Below are 18,574 nucleotides of genomic sequence, written 5' to 3' on the forward strand. Positions count from 1 at the left end.
CAACAACAAAAAAAAAACCAGAGAACTAAAGAAAGTCAAAGGTGAAACATGAGATCCTTTCAACATAGTTTGGTTACATTTGTGGTTCTTACTACGTAATGTATCTGCTTCACAGAGAGGTGTTGTTGTCATCTTTTACTTTATTATTATTTCTTGGGAAAGGAGGTTTATCTTTTTGTTTTTTAGAAAAAAAATGCATTTTTTTTTTTTTTTTTTTTTTTTTTGAGACGGAGTTTCCCTCTTGTTGCCCAGGCTGGAGTGCAATGGTGCGATCTCAGCTTTCTGCAACCTCCACCTCCCGGGTTCAAGTGATTCTCCTGCCTCAGCCTCCGGAGTAGCTGGGATTCCAGGCATGAGCCACCACACCCGGCTAATTTTGTATTTTTAGTAGAGACGGGGTTTCACCATGTTGGTCAGGCTGGTCTGGAACTCCCGACCTCACATGATCCACCCACCTCGGCCTCCCAAAGTGCTGGGATTACAGGCGTGAGCCTCCGTGCCCAGCAAAAAAAAAAATGCATTTTTTTTTTCCATAGAGATAGGGTCTTGCTACCTTGCCCAAAACAGACCTCAAACTCCTGGCCCCAAGGGATCCTGCCACCCCAAGTGATCCTGCTGCCTTGGTCTCTCAAAGCACTACTGTCCCTGGCCTATTTTCTTTATAATAATGCTAGGAATAAGGAACTAAAAAATAAAAGACATAGAAAATGTTCTAGTAGATTCTGGCCTCCCTGGAAAAAAATGAAGGAAATAAAAATGGATCTATGACTTACTCAGTTGTTTTCTTGGATTCTATAAAAAACATTCATCTCTTCACCTTGTTTCACCTGGCCTTTAAATCGTTACTGATAAAACTCCATTTTCACATCAACCCTTCACACTTCCATTCTCTATGAGGGTGCAGTGAGACACGATAAGCTTTGGAGCAGGAGGTGGAGTGAGTGATCAAGCATTTAGCAGCTTCTTTGGGATGGTAGAGTGTAACATCCAGTATTAAGCATCAGGCTGGGGAATTTTGCTGGGATGCGTCCCCTGTATCAAAGAGACTCGGACCTACGATTTTTCTATGCCTCAACCGGCAACAATGCCAAATTCAGTGGGTCAGCCACAAAGAACAGGCTCTCAGTCTCTCCTCTGTCTCTTGAATCTTTCACCAATGGATGCTTTTGTTTCCCAGCTGTCATAGATATGCCTCAGACTGGTATTTTCTTGCCTTTTTAAAACAGACCAAAAAAATCATGCTCAAAGAATGATGTGCATTAGAAAGGCAATTCAAGCACAGTAACATTATCAGGGTAAGATGAGGTTGGACAGGGAGTCTGGGGTATTAGTCTCACAATACTGGGCATTGATCTTGTGAGTTTTTTTGGCTCCCAATATGATAATAACATTATTTAGGATTGGGAGCATCTTAAATGATCAAATCATTTTAATAAATTATGCAGTAAGTTTTCTGTTAAGCTAGAAATGCAAAGTCAGAGCAATATAAACTCCTTTATTTTAAAAAGACCTAAAATTATTCCTAGTCTTCCTGAAAATATTGCTTTATATAACTGGAGGTATAATTTTATAGATCTGTTATTGACTGATCATTGAATAATAAAAACCAGCTTTGTGGTACTATCTGTAAAACAGTTTTACAAAAGCGTAATGGTCAAATAGAGTTAGGTAATTTTTATTTTTTATTTTTTATTTTTTATTTTTTTAGACAGGGTCTCACTCTGCCATTCAGGTTGGAGTGCGGTGGCACTATTACGGCTCAATGAAGCCTCCCAGGTTCAAGTGCTCCTCCCAGGGGCCTCCCAGGTTCGAGTGCTCCTCCCACCTCAGCCTCCCAAGTGGCTGAGATTACAGGCCTGCGCCACTATGCCCGGCTAATTCTTACATTTTTTGTGGGGACGGGGTTTCACCATGTTGCCCAGGCTGGTCTTGAACTCCTGGGCGCAAGTGATGCTCCCTCCTCAGCCTCCCAAAGTGCTGGGATTACAGGTATGAGCCACCACACCCAGCTGAAGTAGGTCATTTTTTAAAGAATTTATGGAAAATATCCCTTTTGAAATAGCAAGTAGAAAAAAAACCTTAATACAAGATGTTTATCACAGTATTGCTTTTAATAATAAAAAATTCGAAAACAACATAATGTATAATAATAGTAGCTAATATGTATTGAGTGTTTAGCATGTGCCAGGCACTGTTGTAAGTGCTTTACATGGATTACAGTACTGTTTTTATATTTTACAGCTGAGGAAGCTGAAGTGCAGAGTAAATTTTGGTATGGTAGAATGAAATACCAAGGAACCATTAGAAGTTTTTGTGTAGATCTTTCTTTAGGATCACTGAAAAATATACTTTTTTTTTTTTTTTTTTTTTTTTGAGACAGAGTCTCGCTCCTGTTGCCCAGGCTGGAGTGCAGTGGTGTGATCTCAGCTCACTACAACCTCAGCCTCCTGGGTTCAAGCCATTCTCCTGTCTCAGCCTCCCAAGTAGCTGGGATTACAGGTGTCTGCCACCACGCCTGGCTAATTTCTGTATTTTTAGTAGAAACGGGTTTTCACCATGTTGGCCAGGGTGGTCTTCAACTCCCAACTTCAGGTAATCCGCCCACCTCAGCCTCCCAAAGTGCTGGGATTACAGGCGTGAGCCACCACGCCTGGCTGAAAAATATACTTTTACATAAAGTTTAAAAAAAAAAACAGATTTTGGAACAGTATGATTCCCTTTATGTAAACCTATATACTGTAAAATAAAATTTATAGGAGGCCAGTGCAGTGACTGATTCCTGTAATCCCAGCACTTTGGGAGGCCAAGGCGGGAGGAGTGCACAAGCCAGGAGTTTGAGGCCAGCCTGGGCAACATAGTGAGACCTCATCTCTACAAAAAAATTTAAAAATAAATAAAATGTATAGACCATTGGTTTGTTTATTATTTATTTGAGACGGGGTCTTGCTCTGTTGCCCAAGTTGGAGTGCAGTGGCACAACCACAGTTCACTGCAGCCTCAGCCTCATGGGCCCCACCTCAACCGGCTAATTTTTTTAAATTTTGTAGAGACAGGCTCTCCCTATGTTTTCCAGGCTGATATCAAAACTCCTGGGCTCAAAGCAATTCTCCCTCTTTGACCTTAAAAAGTGTTGGGATTATAGGTGTGAGCCACCGCACCAGCCAAGACCATTGGTTTGAACTGAGCTCCTGCACTAGCCCCAACAGATGAAACCAAAATGGAGTTACTCATGGTGATGTTCCATGATGCCACCAAGCCAGAACCAAGATCTGTATCTGATCTTTGAAAAAATCAGGAGAGAGATAATAACCAAATCCCCAGACAGGCCGCTTTTAACCAGCATGATAAGGCAGTGCCCTCTGCTTTAACCTTTACAAGGAAAGTAATCTTATTTATTTATTTATTTATTATTTATTTATTTATTTATTTATTTATTTATTTATTTATTTTGAGACGGAATCTCGCTCTGTCGCCCAGGCTGGAGTGCAGTGGCGCGATCTCGGCTCACTGCAAGCTCCGCCTCCCGGGTTCACTCCATTCTCCTGCCTCAGCCTCCCGAGTAGCTGGGACTACAGGCACCTGCCACCACGCCTAGCTAATTTTTTTGTATTTTTAGTAGACACGGGGTTTCACCATGTTAGCCAGCATGGTCTCGATCTCCTGACCTCGTGATCCGCCCGCCTCGGCCTCCCAAAGTGCTGGGATTACAGGCGTGAGCCACCGTGCCCAGCCCCTGCTTTTTATTTTCTATTTCTGCTTTCCTCAGCTCTTTTCCGTCAACAAAGCCACCTCCTCTGCTCAGTTTATTGGATTTTATAGAATGAGGTGTTGCCCTATTCTGGAATCACAAATAAAAGCCAATTAAGGTCTTTAAACTAAATTTGTTGGAATTTTGTATTTTGACAGTTCATATGTTTTTTTAAATAACAATATCCAGAAAGATGTTTATTAAGATGGTAAGTGCTTGAATAGTTTCCCTTTTTCTATTTTTCTATATGATTTGAATTATTAAAGTGAACATATGTTGATTTAATAGAAGCAAAAACATTTTTAAAGAAAAAACATTTAAATTTTTCAGGTACCATTTTTTGAAAAATAATTTTTATTAATTTTATCAGCAAATGAAATGGAAACTCTCAAAAAATAAATAATTAATTAATTAAAGGTGAAATATTGACTGTTTTCCAAATGTCTTGAATTTACTAAAGCTATGCTGTTACTTCACTACTATTTAAAAATTATTTCTCTTTGTTTTTTCAGTTCCTCAATATTCCTAAAACAACTTTATTTCTGGGGTTTTTTTTGTTTTTTGTTTTTTGGTTTTTTTGAGACGGAGCCTTGCTGTGTCTCCCAGGCTGGAGTGCAGTGGTGCAATCTCGTCTCACTGCAACCTCTGCTGCCCAGGTTCAAGCGATTTTCTTGCCTCAACCTCCCGAGTAGCTGGGATTACAGGCGTGCGCCACCACACCCAGCTAATTTTTGTATTTTTAGTAGAGATGAGGTTTCACCATATTGGCCACATTTGTCTCAAACTCCTGACCTCTAGTGATCCACCCATCTCAGCCTCCCAAAGTGCTGGGATTACAGGCGTGAGCCACCATGCCTGGCCTATTTCTGTTTTTAACAAGCAAAACTGAAGTGTCTTCCTTTCATCAAAGCTTATGGAGTGATTTAAATGAGATAAAAGTAGTATATGGTCTTAAAATGGTTCTAGTTAATTAGGTTGAGCATCCTTGTTTAGGTGAAAGTTCCATTTATTTCGCTCATCTATCTATATCAGTGTTTCCCAAACATCTTAGGAAATCACCTGGGACTCTTGTAAAAATAAGAATGTCACTCTCCACTCAACAGCTACTGAATCAGGCTGTCATGACTTTTAAAGTACAAATCACATTTGTGAACCCCTCTGCAGAGCAAGAGCACCCTATTGGAAAGAAATATAATGTATTCCACATTGCAACAGTGTAGTGGTTCTGGGTATTTGATAACAAGGCCTTATAACAACTTTTGATTCAGTTGCATTGCTTCCTGGTTTCTGCAGTTTCAGCGCACAGGGACAAGTTTTGAGATTGTTACGGATGCCTCCCTCTACCTCTGCATTCCAGTTTCTACCATTTCTTTTTAAAATACTTGGCCCCAAGAAGTTATCTATTTCCAGACTTAATGCAATCTCCAGAAAAAGTTTTACAAAATTTAAAGCATGCTTTTACATTGAGACTTGTAGATCCCTTTTTTGTTTGTTTGTTTTTTGTTTCTTAATAGCACCAGCCCCTGCAGGGCTTTAGTTAGTTAGTTAGTTAGTTAGTTAGTTAGTTAGTTAGTTAGTAGAGACCCTGTCTCCCTGTGTTGCCCAGGCTGGTCTCGAACTCCTAGGCTCAAGCAGTCCTCCTGCCTCAGCCTCCCACAGTGCTGGGATTATAGGCATTAGCCACCCCGCCTGGCCAAGACTTCTAGGTCCTTTAAAATGACACTTTGATCTTTATTTAAATATAATCTGACAGCGAAAGGGTTAAACAATTGTGGCTTGTTCCATATCCCTGAAAGGAATACGAGAACTTCAAAGAATTATATAGCACACAAAAGAACCTATACTTAATATGACTCAAAGACTTGAAGATTATAAGATTAGAGAGTAGACCTTCCTGTTTATGTCTCGAGGGCATTTTCTGAGAGAAATAGCCATGGAATCTCATAAAATATCGAGAGTAATTTTTTGTTACTCATCCTTTCCCTTCCTTCCTTTGCCATTATAAAACCTCTCTTCCCTATCCCTTCAAACAGATGGAACCGTCTGAGTCTTTGCAGGTGAGCAACTGAAATTTGCTTTCTGTAAGAAGTTCATTAGAATGAAATATTTATCATTTTGTGTATTCTATGTGGCTTAGGCAAGGTTAGGAGTTAGTGCATAATATAATTTTGGCTCAGAAGAAAATGAAGTGTTTCATATTTAAAGCTATTCAGTCTTAACTACTTTCCTTTTCATTATCAATTATTATCATGTTTCTAAAAATAAAAAGATATGTAATAACTAGATTGACTATTATTAGGAAACAGATGAAGAGATGAATGTTCAAAGAATGCTGATGATTTTTGTGTCAAGAAGGTGAATGAGTCATTGTATAAAAAGGTATAAAAGAAATATGGATCACAGATTAGAAAGTTTCTCTTTTTTTAAAAGAAACAGTAGAGTGCTTTGTGCCAAAAGCTGATTATCACTAATGCTTCATATAAAATTGGATACAAAAAAGCAACAGTTTTATGCTTTGAGCTAATTTGTCACCTTGGATGTCACAGGATATGAAACCCACAACTTTCACAAAAGCAACAGTCCATTTTCACTGCCTTTTCAAATGTTTGGGCATTGCAATTGAAATGATTTTATTACTATTTAGAAATTTAAAAAGATTTCACCATTTTCCTAGTGTTTTTTGTTTGTTTGTTTGGTTTGGTTTTTCTGGGACAGGGTCTCGCTCTGTCACCCAGGCTGGAGTGCAGTAGTGTCATCTCGGCTGACTGCAACCTCTACCTCCCAGGCTCAAGCAGTCTCCCACCTCAGCCTCCCAAAGTGTTGAGATTACAGGTGTGAGCCACTGTGCCTGGCTAAGGTTTTTTTTTAAGTAAGAATGAAAACCCAAACCAGTGCCAAAAAATTATTTTTGGTGAACCTGAGTGCCAGAACTTAAGTTCAAAGAAATCGAGATGATTTTTTAAAAAACAATCTGCAATCACAAGTTCTTTAAAAATCAAACAGAGGTGCCCTCACAAAATCATGTCTTGTTTATGATGAAATGGATACTTCCTTTATCTGATGTCAAGTGACTAACTTGTTGTTTCCCTCAGAAAGCCTCTTGACTAAGGTTTCCACTTGCCTTTATATTTACTTAGCAAAAGGTGTCTGTGACTATTCACTTTCAGAGAAAGAAGAAAAGCAGAAAAGAGAATGCACGTCTTAAGATGCTAAGGGACAGGGTATTGAAATAGCCTGGAAAGTGTTCAGAAAGAATGCCAGCAAATCAAATGTTCACCTGGGGCTCGGGAAGAAAAGAAAAATCAATGTGCAGTCAAAGAGTGGTCTTATTTTGCTAGAAAGTGACTCTCCAGAAAAGCTGCAAGGAAGCTCTCCCTTAACAACACCTCTGACATTCCAGAGACTGTCCTAAACTCCAGTGTTCAGCTTCTGTCTGGAAATCAGACTTATCTTCGAGTCTTCCTTCATACAGGAAAAATGCATGTGGCAGTGGTAGCAGTGAACGTGATATTGCTCCTAAGCATGGGGTGGACATCAGACTCTCTCTGCTCACCCACAATTTTTTACAGAGACTGCTGGATCCGTCGCTTCCCAGGTCTTCTAATCAATCTGGAGGAGTCTCAGAAGCTGGGAGCCCAGTTCTTGAAGTATTATTCTGAAAGCACTGGCCAGAAGTGCAGTAGGAGCTGCTGTCTTCGGAAGGATGGTAAGTATTCATGATATGCTTGGGCAAAAATAAGAAGAAACGTCCAAGGATGAAGCCCTAAGTGAGGAGCCTTAGGCAGAGGCCAGTAAACAGTTGTAAAGAACTAGAGAAGATGCCCTAGGGTGTGGGAGAGAGAGGGAGAGGTAAGAGAGCCAGTGAAACTGATTTCACAGTCTGGGCCAGAGCAGGCTGTATTTACAGATCTAATAATGACCCAGAATTTGATAGCACCTACAGGAAACAGAATCCTCTTTTCTTCACCAAAATGCTAAATGAAAATATTTCCCCTAAGGTTAATTTACAATATTTTTACAGCTCAAAATATATATGATTTTAAAAATGTTTATTTATTTCTCATTTTATTTTAAATTTTTAGAGACAGAGTCTCACTATGTTGCCCGGGCTGGTCTCGAACTCCTGGACTCAAGTGATCCTCCTGCCTCAGCCTCCCAAAGTGCTGGGATTACAGATGTGAACCACTGCACCCAGTCAAATATTTATTATAATTTCCCTTTCAAAGTACATTTTGGTGATATTAGTATCATATCAAATTTTTTTTAACGTGCTGGGCCAGGTGCGGTGGCTTATGCCTGTAATCTCAGAATTTTGGGAGGCCGAGGTGGGTGGATCACCCGAGGTCAGGAGTTGGAGACCAACCTGGCCAACATGGTGAAACCCCCTCTCTACTAAAAATACAAAAATTAGCCAGGGGTGTTGGCAGGCGCCTGTAATCCCAGCTACTCGGGAGGCTGAGTTTGGAGAATCGCTTGAACCCGGGAGGCAGAGGTTGCAGTGAGCCGAGATCGCACCAGTGCACTCCAGCCTGGGCAACAGAGTGAGACTGTCTCTCTCTCTCTCACACACACACACAAACACACAACTAAACTAAAATGTGCTGACTTGGGTTTACCAAATGTGGAATGTATTAAAAAACAATTTAGAGTGTGATTCATGTTTTGAAAGAAACAGGGAGATATATGTCAAATACCCACCCCAAAATCATATTTCCAAATATTCCTCATAGATGTTTTGTCTGTCATATGGTATCTGCGTGTAGACTTCATCCATATAATATGATCAAGACCTGCAATTAGGAATGTTTATTTTATTATTGCAGGATTTCAAGTTATAATTGCCTAAAGACTTCTTTCATTTCTTTTTCATTTTTCCAAGATTTTAATGCTACTTGAAAATAAACAGCAAAAGCAACACAGCACTTTAAAAAAATTCCCTTGGTTGTTCTACACTTTCTTTCCATGGTTTCATATCAACTTGTTAATTTCCAATGCCTCTTGCCCAATTACCTATGTAAGATTTTTGTGTATGTAAGATTATGTATGTAAGATTTTTGAGATGAAAATTGGAGCTATAATAATTAATTTAATGAGAGGAAATCTTTTTGAAAAGATAGCGAATCCGGATTTCCACCTTCCAGATGCTTTTAACTCCCGTAAGGCCTCACTGAGGGGAGATAGAGGAGGGGCAGGACGCTTTCTTGAATTTTCCCGTAGCATGAATTTACCTGACTCCACAGCAGAGAAGCTCTGGCCTTTGGACTGTCGGGGATACTGTAAGCATATAGGGCAATCCCATGATTTTAAAGCCCGTGTAACTTCCCAGTTGTGGCTTTCTTCCTTCAGAACAAGAAAGAACAGGAAGGCACATTCCAGTTATTAGCCGGAAGCCATAACTTTAAAATGCCACAATCCTGCTCAGAGCTGGGATGCCAAAACATATACAAGGAATGTAAAACATGTTTCAAAATTGTCCTCTGCAGAATCAACTACTTTCTCATCAGAGATTTAAAAGTATTAAGTTTGAATAGTTTTTCTTTCCCTTAAACTTTACAGCACAGTTCTCAGGGAATGTGTTTGTAATGTGTAATGTATTAGCAATGTATTATTAACTAATTTTTGTCTTATTCTTTCTCCTGGAAAAATAGAGTGCAGCAACATGAGGATGTCCTAGAAGTAATGATGGAGATTAACTCCTCACAGTTCACCTTACACAGAAGCAGTACAGGTTCTGCTAGCAGCAGATCCACAGCTTTAGGCATGCTTTGAGGTTTGATAATCAGATGCTAGCCCTCTGTAATCTTATTTTATTAAAGAAGTTGATACCTTGGAGGGTAGCTCATGCCTGTAATCCCATCACTTTGGGAGGCCGAGGCAGGCAGATCACTTGAGGTTAGGAGTTGGAGACCAGCCTGGACAACATGGTGAAATCCATCTCCACTAAAAATACAAAAATTAACCAGGCGTGGTAGTGCACACCTGTAATCCCAGCTACTCGGGAGGCTAAGTAAGGCAGGAGAATCGCTTGAACCCAGGCGGCGGAAGTTGCATTGAGCCAAGATTGCGCCACTTCACTCCAGTCTGGGTGACTGAAAAAAAAAAAAAAGTCGATACCTTTTGGCCAATGGATATTTCATATCACATGGTCTCTACTGCACTGCAGCAGAAGTAGAATCTATGTTGCACTTTTGTGAGGGTAGACTGAAGATTTGCATTACACAAATCTGCTTCAGGTTTTCCAGAACTAAGGAAACTTTTTTCTTTTTAAGTCTTCTCTTCCTCTGTCAGAGAACTATTTTCTTTTTCTTTTTCTTTTTTTTTTTTTTTTTTTTTGAGACAGAGTCTTATCCTGTTGCCCAGGCTGGAGTGCAGTGGCGTGATCTCAGCTCACTGCAACCTCTGCCTCCTGGGTTCAAGTGATTCTCGTGCCTCAGCCTCCTGAGTAGCTGAGATTACAGATGCGTGCCACCATGCCCAGCCAATTTTTGTATTTTTTTTTTAGTAGAGACGACATTTCGCCATGTTGGCCGGGCTGGTCTCGAACTCCTGACCTCAAGTGATCCGCCACCTTGGCCTCCCAAAGTACTAGGATTACAGGTGTGAGCCACTGCGCCTGGCCAGAGAACATGTTTTAAAAAGCAAATTTGCTTAGAAAAGGAAAGACAGCATGAGCCAATAGTGTGTCCCCACCCGCTAGAATTCTACCTGCTAGCATCCCTGCCTGTCCAGTCCCTGCCTCTTTAAATGACACTGATTAGGCTTTCCCTTGGATGTGATTTTGCATGTGGGGAGAGTGCACACCTGCAGTCAGGGCAAGGTGATGCTCACACAGCCTGTGGCCTTTCCACCATCTGGGCCGCTCAGTTATTACTCTTTTGCCCTTCCCATTACTCCCTCTTCTTCTTTACAGCATTTGTCCGTGTATTTTCCTATTTCTTTCTCTGGTGACCCCCAGCCCCTTAGTATTCTGAGAGGACACTGTGCCTAGAAACCTGATATATAAATCCCCAGGGTTTTGTTGTTGTTGTTGTTGTTGAGATGGAGTTTCGCTCTTGTTGCCCAGTCTGGAGTGCAATGGCGTGATCTCACTCACTGCAACCTCCTGGGTTCAAGTAATTCTCCTGCCTCAGCCTCTTGAGTAGCTGGGATTACAGGAATGCGCCACCACGCCTGGCTAATTTTGTATTTTTAGTAGACACGGGGTTTCTCCATGTTGGTCAGGCTGGTCTCGAACTCCCGACCTCAGGTGATCTGCCCCCTCGGCCTCCCAAAGCGGTGGGGTTACATGAATGAGCCACCACGCCGGGCCCCCAGAGGTTTTTGTAGCTAATCTAACTTTTCATGAACACAAAATTCTGGGACCAGGAAATAATGAATGATTCCAAATATCCTGTGTGGGATGGAAAGTATGAAAGATTACTTTGAGAAAATCAGTATTTTATTTTAAAAAGGCATTTTCTGGCTGGGTGTGGTGGCTCCTCCCTGTAATTCCAGCTTTGGGGGAGGCAGATTGCTTGAGCTCTGGAGTTTGAGACCAGCCTGGGCAACATGGTGAAACCCTGCCTCTACAAAAAAATACAAAAATTAGCCCAGCATGGTGATGCGTGCCTCTAGTCCCAGCTATTTGGGAGACTGAGGTGGAAGGATTGCTTGGACCCGGGAGGTCTAGGCTGCAGTGAGCTGTAATCGCACCACTGCACTCCAGCCTGAGTGACAGAGCAAGACCCTGTCTCAAAAAATAAAAAAAAGTATTTTCCATATTCACAGAAGCAGTTACAATAGTTTATAAACATTCTGCAAAATGTCTGCATATTGCCCTGAAAAATACTGTTAATCCAGTATTCCTGAAACAAATATAAGTTACTCAGAGTTCATGAAATTGGTGCAAATTGAGACCATCTGCAGATGTACTTCGCTTGTTTCCCTTTCAGTTTCCTGTAACCTGGCTGTCTTCTACCACAATCCTATTCATGACAATATCAACTGCCTCCATGTTCACTGCCCAACACTGGAGAGCTGCATATTAGAGCCTGGAACCAGTGCCATTTTGTACAACATAACAGACGGTAATGATTACATATTTCAAGACTTTAAAAGAATGCTGGCGATATTCTAGTAGAGGCATATAGCTGAGAAACTGGCTGGCAATAGCCATATGTGAGTCCCTAAAATCATTATTTTCCAGTGAACTTGGGAAAAATTTTGGATATCTAGGACAGAAAACTGAAAGAAAATTCTCTTTAGTTTGATGTGTTCAGCAAAGAGTTCACTCCAGATTATAAATCATACATGATTGAACAAGAGCTTACCCACTGTATTTCATGAATCTCAAGAACTCTTAGCAAAGCCAAAGGAAGCATTTCTCGGCCAGGCGTGGTGGCTCATGCCTGTAATCCCAGCACTTTGGGAGGCCAAGGTGGGCAGATCACAAGGTCAAGAGATCGAGAACATCCTGGCCAACATGGTGAAACCCTGTCTCTACCAAAAATACAAAAATTAGCTGTGCGTGGTGGTGCACGCCTGTAGTCCCAGCTACTCAGGAGGCTGAGGCAGGAGAATCGCTTGAACCTGGGAGGTGGAGATTGCAGTGAGCCGAGATCACGCCACTGCACTCCAGCATGGTGACAGAGCAAGACTCTGCCTCAAAAAAAAAAAAAGGTCCTGTGGTGGCTGAGGGGCCACTAGGAGATAAAGAAAATGCTAAATGGAAGTTTTGAGGGCCATGGACACTGCACACAGGATTCAAAAAAGAGGGATGTCAGGTTCAGGGAAACTTACCACCATGTGCTGACATACATTAGCATATCATTGGTCCCAAGATAACCAGTGTATTTTATTTTAGAAATATAAGTGTTTCGTGCCCATTTATGTAATCTCAGGGTGTAAATTAGTGACCATAAAAGAACAGATTTTTGCCATCAAAATGCAAAGGAGATAAATTTCTTTATCAGTTTGTATGTATTGAACACCTGATGCTCCAGGCTAGAATCAACACTGTGGAAGATCGCAGCCATATCTCTGCTCTCAATTTCCTTTATAATCTAGATGATGTGACAAATCTTACAATTATTGTTAAGACACAACTAAATACAAAAATATGTGAAGCTGCCTCAGTGCAAAGTTTCAAAGGGGAGGCTAGTGAAAGTCAGCGTATTCAGAGGAGGTTCATGGAAGAAGGCAGGCAGAAGAAGATAATGAGTTCTATATTATGCCACAGGAGAGTAAGCAAACAGATCTGGCCACAATAAGGAGACATGTAGTTGCAATGAAAATATGGCTAAGATAAGGTAGGGACAGGTATCGTAAGGGCCATGGACAGAGTAGAGTTTTGATTTGACTTTGTCAGAAACAGAGAACAAGGGCATTTAATGAAAAAACATGTGAAGTGATATCTATTTGTCCTAGTCCAGGAAAATTATATGCAGGTACAGATTAGAAAATCTAGTCAGGGAAGCATTAAAGTCTGCACAAAGTGACTGTAGCTGAAATGAAGAGAAGGGATAATTACCAGAGCATTGGGAAGATTGAATAAGGACTTAATCACCTTTTTAATAAAAGGAAATGAAGTGAGTGGAGTCAAAATCACTTTGCAAGCCCGAGTGCAGTGGCTCACGCCTGTAATTCCAGCACTTTGGGAGGCTGAGGCAGGAGGATCACTTGAGCCCCGGAGTTTGAGACCAACCTGAACAACACAGAGAGACCCCATCTCTACAAAAAAAATTAGCCAGGCAAGGTGGTGTGTGCCTGTGGTTGGTCCCAGGTACTCATGAGGCTGAGGTGGGAGGATCACTTGAGCACGGGAGTTCAAGGTTACAGTTAGTTATGACTGCACTATCACACTCCAGCCTGAGTAACAGCTGTCTCTTAAAAAAAAAATCACCTTACAGTGTAGATTTCAGTGTGGGTGATGGAAGAATGATAATGCCAATGAAGGAGACAAGGAGGCAGAGGTAATGATTTTGGCTTTGGGCATATTAAGAGATGATGTAAGAGGTCCAGATGGAAACCTCCAATAGAAGACTGGATAAATGAGATCAGAGTTCAAGAAAGAGGGAAAACATACTGATATGGGTTTCAATACCATTGATGTAGTGGTGCCAATTGAGCACAATCTCTTTGTATGTGTTGGAGGGGAGGGGGCAGTGAAGAGAAAATACAGCTGAAAACCAAGGACTGAAGATTATGGAAACCACACAACCAGTGAGCTTGTACAAGAGAACCAGCAAAAGAAAGTAAAAATGAGAGGCAGGCAGTCTGGGAGAAAATGCCAAGGGGGTCTGGGGTCCAGGGAGTCACGGAAGAAGAATTCAAGAAGGTGGCCGGCAGTATCAAGGACAAGAGAGAAGCCAAAGCAAGGTGACGGGTGTGATCAGGAAGTAAGGAAACAATTGACTACCTCAGAAGCAACGGATGCTGGCATGTTTGCGCAGAGAGAAAGAGAGAGAGAGATCACCAGCAGGGACCACTGGAAAGCTGTTGAGAGTTTTTTCTCTTCTCCTATAAAGACAAAGCAGTATTTGTTCATGTCTGAAGTTAGAGGGAAAGGAGTTAGTATACAAGGGAGAAAATACTAAAGACAAAGCAAGACCCTCAGAGGTCGAAAAGGGATGAGACTTAAGGCTTTGCTCATGATTTTGCTTATAGTCACTCTTCTCAGGCCCTATTTTGCTTAACTTGATTTAAAGATGCTATATTGCTGGGTGCAGTGGCTCCTGCCTATAACCCCAGTACTTTGGTAGGCCGAGGTGGGCGGATCGCTTGAGCTCACAAGTTTGGGACCAGCCTGGGCAACATGAGAAAACTCCATCTCTACAAAAAAAAATACAAAAATTAGCTGGGCGTGGTGGCGCACGCCTGTAATCCCAGCTACTCAGGAGACTGAGGTGAGAGGATTGCTTGAACCTGGGAGGCAGAGGTTGCAGTGAGCTGAGACCATACCACTGCACTCCAGCCTGGGTGATAGGGCAAGACCCTGTCTCAAAAAATAAATAAATAAATAATAAACGCTATATTGTGTCTCAAATCGTTACTGTTTCTACAGCTCTCAAAGTAACACTCACTATTGTACAAAAACCCTGACAGACACAAAGCCTTCTCCTTGGGTGTAGTCAAATTTGTTCATTAAAAAAAAAATGTTTTAGAAAGTTAAGATAAATTCAAATGTAGCCAGTATGTTTGGAAGCCTTTGAGAAGTATGTGGTAGTAGAACGTGAATTTAGCTTAGTTCGATACTCATAGCGGCAAAAGCCAACCGCTTCTCCAAACTGTGCTTTAAGGTTTTTGCTTTGAAAGTAAAAATAAAATGAATGATGCCTTATTTATTTTTCAGGTATAGATCCGGATTTGCTGGTTTTTGAACAATCTCCCACATATCTAAATACTCGTTCTTCATCCAATAGATGGGACAGACTAAGGATTCTAAAAGCTATGAATTTAGATAAACAAACCACCATGATAAATGGTATGCTGCCATCCACAGAGGCTCCATCCTCAACCACGCATCAAGATTTGGTTGTAAACACAAACAGTACCAGTTATTCTAAGGAATTAACCACAGATTTTTGGGCAAGATTTACTTCCCTGAATGAGTCCATTACCACAAAGATAAATAAGGTGTCACCAAGTACTGATTTCATCAGCAATCCAGATAATAAGACTATTTCTCCTTTCTTTGAACCCATAGACACAAAACTTTCTCATATGCCTGTTCCACCCCGACTCAACAGTAGCAAACAATTACTAAACAAAACCAAAGGATACAATAGCAGAAATCACACATCTGCAAATGAAGATGAGGTATCTGTGACTTCAAAGACTTGGCTGGTTTCTGTGGCCCTTTGCACCTCTGTCATCTTTCTTGGCTGTTGTATAGTCATCCTGGCATCTGGATGCTGTGGAAAGCAGCAGGGCCAGTATAAACTAGGACAGAGAAAATCAGGATCCTTGCAAATTAAAAACCGTAACCATATGAAGGAGAACTCTTCATAGTAAAAACTGTAGCAAGATTATATGCTTTCAAGGATATCATTTTTAGTTCTGTGTAAGAAAAGGCAGTTTGGTTAAAAAAAAAAAAAAAAGGCTGGGCGTGGTGGTTGCCTGTAATCCCAAAACTTTGGGAGGCCAAGGCAGAAGAATTGCTTGAGCCCAGGAGTTCGAGACCAGCCTGGGCAACATAGTGAGACTCTGTCTCTATAAAATAAAAAATAATTTAAAAAAAGTACATGGGGCGATATGATGCACCTGTGGTCCCAGCTACTTAGGAGGCTGAGGTGGGAGGACTGCTTGAGCCCAGGAGGTCAAAGCTGCAGTGAGCTGTGATTGCACCACTGCACTCCAGCCTGGGCAACAGAGCCAGACCCTGTCTCAAAAGAAAACATAGGATGCTCACTCCTACCAATCTGTGAAAAAAAAAAGGCTAATGCTTGATAAACATAACTGCTTTCTTTGTTGTTATTTCTATTTTTTGAGTAGTGTTCCCTCTGCCAGAGTTGCAAAATTCTGATCCTTATAGTTGTTACTGAGAGACACTGTTCTAGTGCTTTAGGGGCATGAACTCACTGAATCCTTCCAACCCTGAGAGGTGGGTGTACTGCTATTAACCATGATACTATTATTATCACATTTTACAGACGAGGCAACTGAGGTGAAGAGAGGTTAAACATCTTCCCTAAAAACACACAAGTATTAAGTAGTGAAGTCAGGACTTAATTAAACACAGGCAGTCTCGTTCAAGTCCATGCTCAAAATCACTGTTAGACTAAGAGCCTATGTTTTCCCAAAAAGCATGAAAAAACAATACCAGGAAGAAAACACAATATCATCATATTGGCCTCCCAGTCAAGGTCAAATTATTGTCACGTATAGTAATGCAATCATGTAGTAATTTGAGCAAAAGAACAGTTACTAACAGTTACTAACCCATAAGCAAATGCTTCCTGATCTTAATCTAGCTTTCTACTTTCAATTGATTAATCCTTCTCAATCCCAACCCGTCTTCATCTTCCTTTCAATAATTGTGCACGGAGCTCTTTGAGCTTCTTGTGTTGATTTCTGTTGAATAAAGCTTGGGAGTTTTAGTTTTAGTTACATCCCTCACTTGTATACATTCTGTTTTCCCAGGTGTAAAGATTAGCTCCGGGTGTTTCAGTTCTTTCCAAATCTTACACCAGATTTACCCCCTAAATCTTAGAAGACTCTTAAGTGTGGAATACTGTAGTTCAAGTCTCTAATAAACTTAAGCTTTTTAGGCCCCTATTCTCATTCCTGAAACCTGTTTTTAATGTGAGAACAGATATTAAAAGACAGATAATAAGCATAAAGAATAAATAAGGGGCTGGGCACAGTGGCTCACGCCCATAATCCCAGCACTTTGGGAGGCCGAGGTGGGAGGATCACCTGAGGTCAGGAGTTCGAGACCAGCCTGGCCAACATGGCAAAACCCTGTCTCTACTAACAATACAAAAATTAGCAGGGCATGCTGGCATGTGCCTGTAATCCCAGCTACTCAGGAGGGTGAGGTAGGAGAATCACTTGAACCTGGGAGGTAGAGGTTGCAATGAGCTGAGACTGCACCACTGCACTCTAGCCTGGGCAACAGCGAGACTCTGTCAAAAAAAATAAAATAAAATAAATAAGGGGAAATCCTATTTATAATACTTATAATATAGTACTGTTTCCTCATATGTTAAAACGAACTGTCCATGGGTACACTAAATGTCCAGATTTCACCACTATGCAATATATCCATGTAACACAACTGCACTTGTACCCCTAAATCCATAAAAATAAAACATTTAATTTCGAAAGAAAAAGAAAACCCAAATTTTCTAAGTCCAGTGGCTTATATTTCCTTTTCTTTCCCTGGTATTAATACGGGTGGAAAAAGAGAATGACTATTTCTTTTAATACAAAAGAAAAATATAAAATCTCTTGCAGTTGAATACTAACCACAGCTAAAAGTCTGATTTTAAAATTTAATCAAAAGGCCAGGCATGGTGGTTCATACCTGTAATCCAAGCACTATGGGATGCTGAGGCAGGAGGATCGCTTGAACCCAGGAGCTTGAGACCAGCCTGGGCAACATGGCAAGACCCCGTCTCTACAAAAAATACAAAAATTGTCCAGGTGCGGTGGCTCACACCTGTAATCCCAGCACTTTGGGAGGCTGAGGCGGGTGGATCACCTGAGGTCAGGAGATCAAGACCATCCTGGCTAACACAGTGAAATCCCCTCTCTACTAAAAAATACAAAAAACTAGCTGGGCATGGTGGCATGCGCCTGTAGTCCCAGCTACTCGGGAGGCTGAGGCAGGAGAATCCCTTGAACCTGGGAGGTGGAGGTTGCAGTGAGCCGAGATCTAGCCACTGTACTCCAGCCTGGGTGGCAGAGTTAGACTGCATCTCAAAAAAAAAAAAAAGAAAAGAAAAAAAATTAGGGGGGTGTGGTGGTGTGTCCCTGTAGTTCCAGCTACTTGGGAGGCTGAGGTGGGAGGATCACTTGAGCTCTGGAGGTCGAGGCTGCAGCAAGCCATGAATGTGCCACTTCACTCCAGCCTGGGCAACAGCCTGGGCAACAGAGTGAGGCCTTGCCTTAAATAAATAAATACATAATCAATTAAAAAATTAGCCAGGCATTGTGACACACACCTGTAGTCCTAGCTACTTGGAAGGCTATGTTGGGAGGATTGCTTGAGTCTGGAAGGTTGAGGCTGCCCAGGAGGTGGAGGTTGCAGTGAGCCAAGATCATGCCACTGCACTCCTGCCTGGGCAACAGAGTAAGACTCTGTCTCAAAAAAAAAAAAAATCAATTTACCTTAACTTGTGATAA

General features: G+C 41.3%; 1 protein-coding gene across 1 annotated transcript; it reads left to right on the forward strand.

The window, feature by feature from the left end:
* The first annotated feature begins 6,915 nt into the window (after positions 1-6,915).
* Positions 6,916-16,692, forward strand: MANSC4 (MANSC domain containing 4). The gene is made up of 3 exons (XM_004052902.3): positions 6,916-7,454; positions 11,680-11,814; positions 15,078-16,692. The coding sequence occupies exons 1-3, from the start codon at positions 7,226-7,228 to the stop codon at positions 15,734-15,736; spliced, it is 1,023 nt and encodes a 340-aa protein (XP_004052950.1). The 5' UTR covers positions 6,916-7,225; the 3' UTR covers positions 15,737-16,692.
* Positions 16,693-18,574: the final 1,882 nt, after the last annotated feature.

Source organism: Gorilla gorilla, chromosome 10, assembly GCF_029281585.2.
Source record: "Gorilla gorilla gorilla isolate KB3781 chromosome 10, NHGRI_mGorGor1-v2.1_pri, whole genome shotgun sequence".
NCBI lineage: Eukaryota > Metazoa > Chordata > Mammalia > Primates > Hominidae > Gorilla > Gorilla gorilla.

Excerpts from the sequence above, each read along its gene's own strand:
- MANSC4 (XM_004052902.3), top strand. The coding sequence starts at position 7,226 with ATGCATGTGGCAGTGGTAGCAGTGAACGTGATATTGCTCCTAAGCATG. Across the intron at positions 7,455-11,679 it reads CTGCTGTCTTCGGAAGGATG|TTTCCTGTAACCTGGCTGTC; the intron begins GTAAGTATTCAT and ends TTTCCCTTTCAG. Across the intron at positions 11,815-15,077 it reads TTTGTACAACATAACAGACG|GTATAGATCCGGATTTGCTG; the intron begins GTAATGATTACA and ends TTTATTTTTCAG.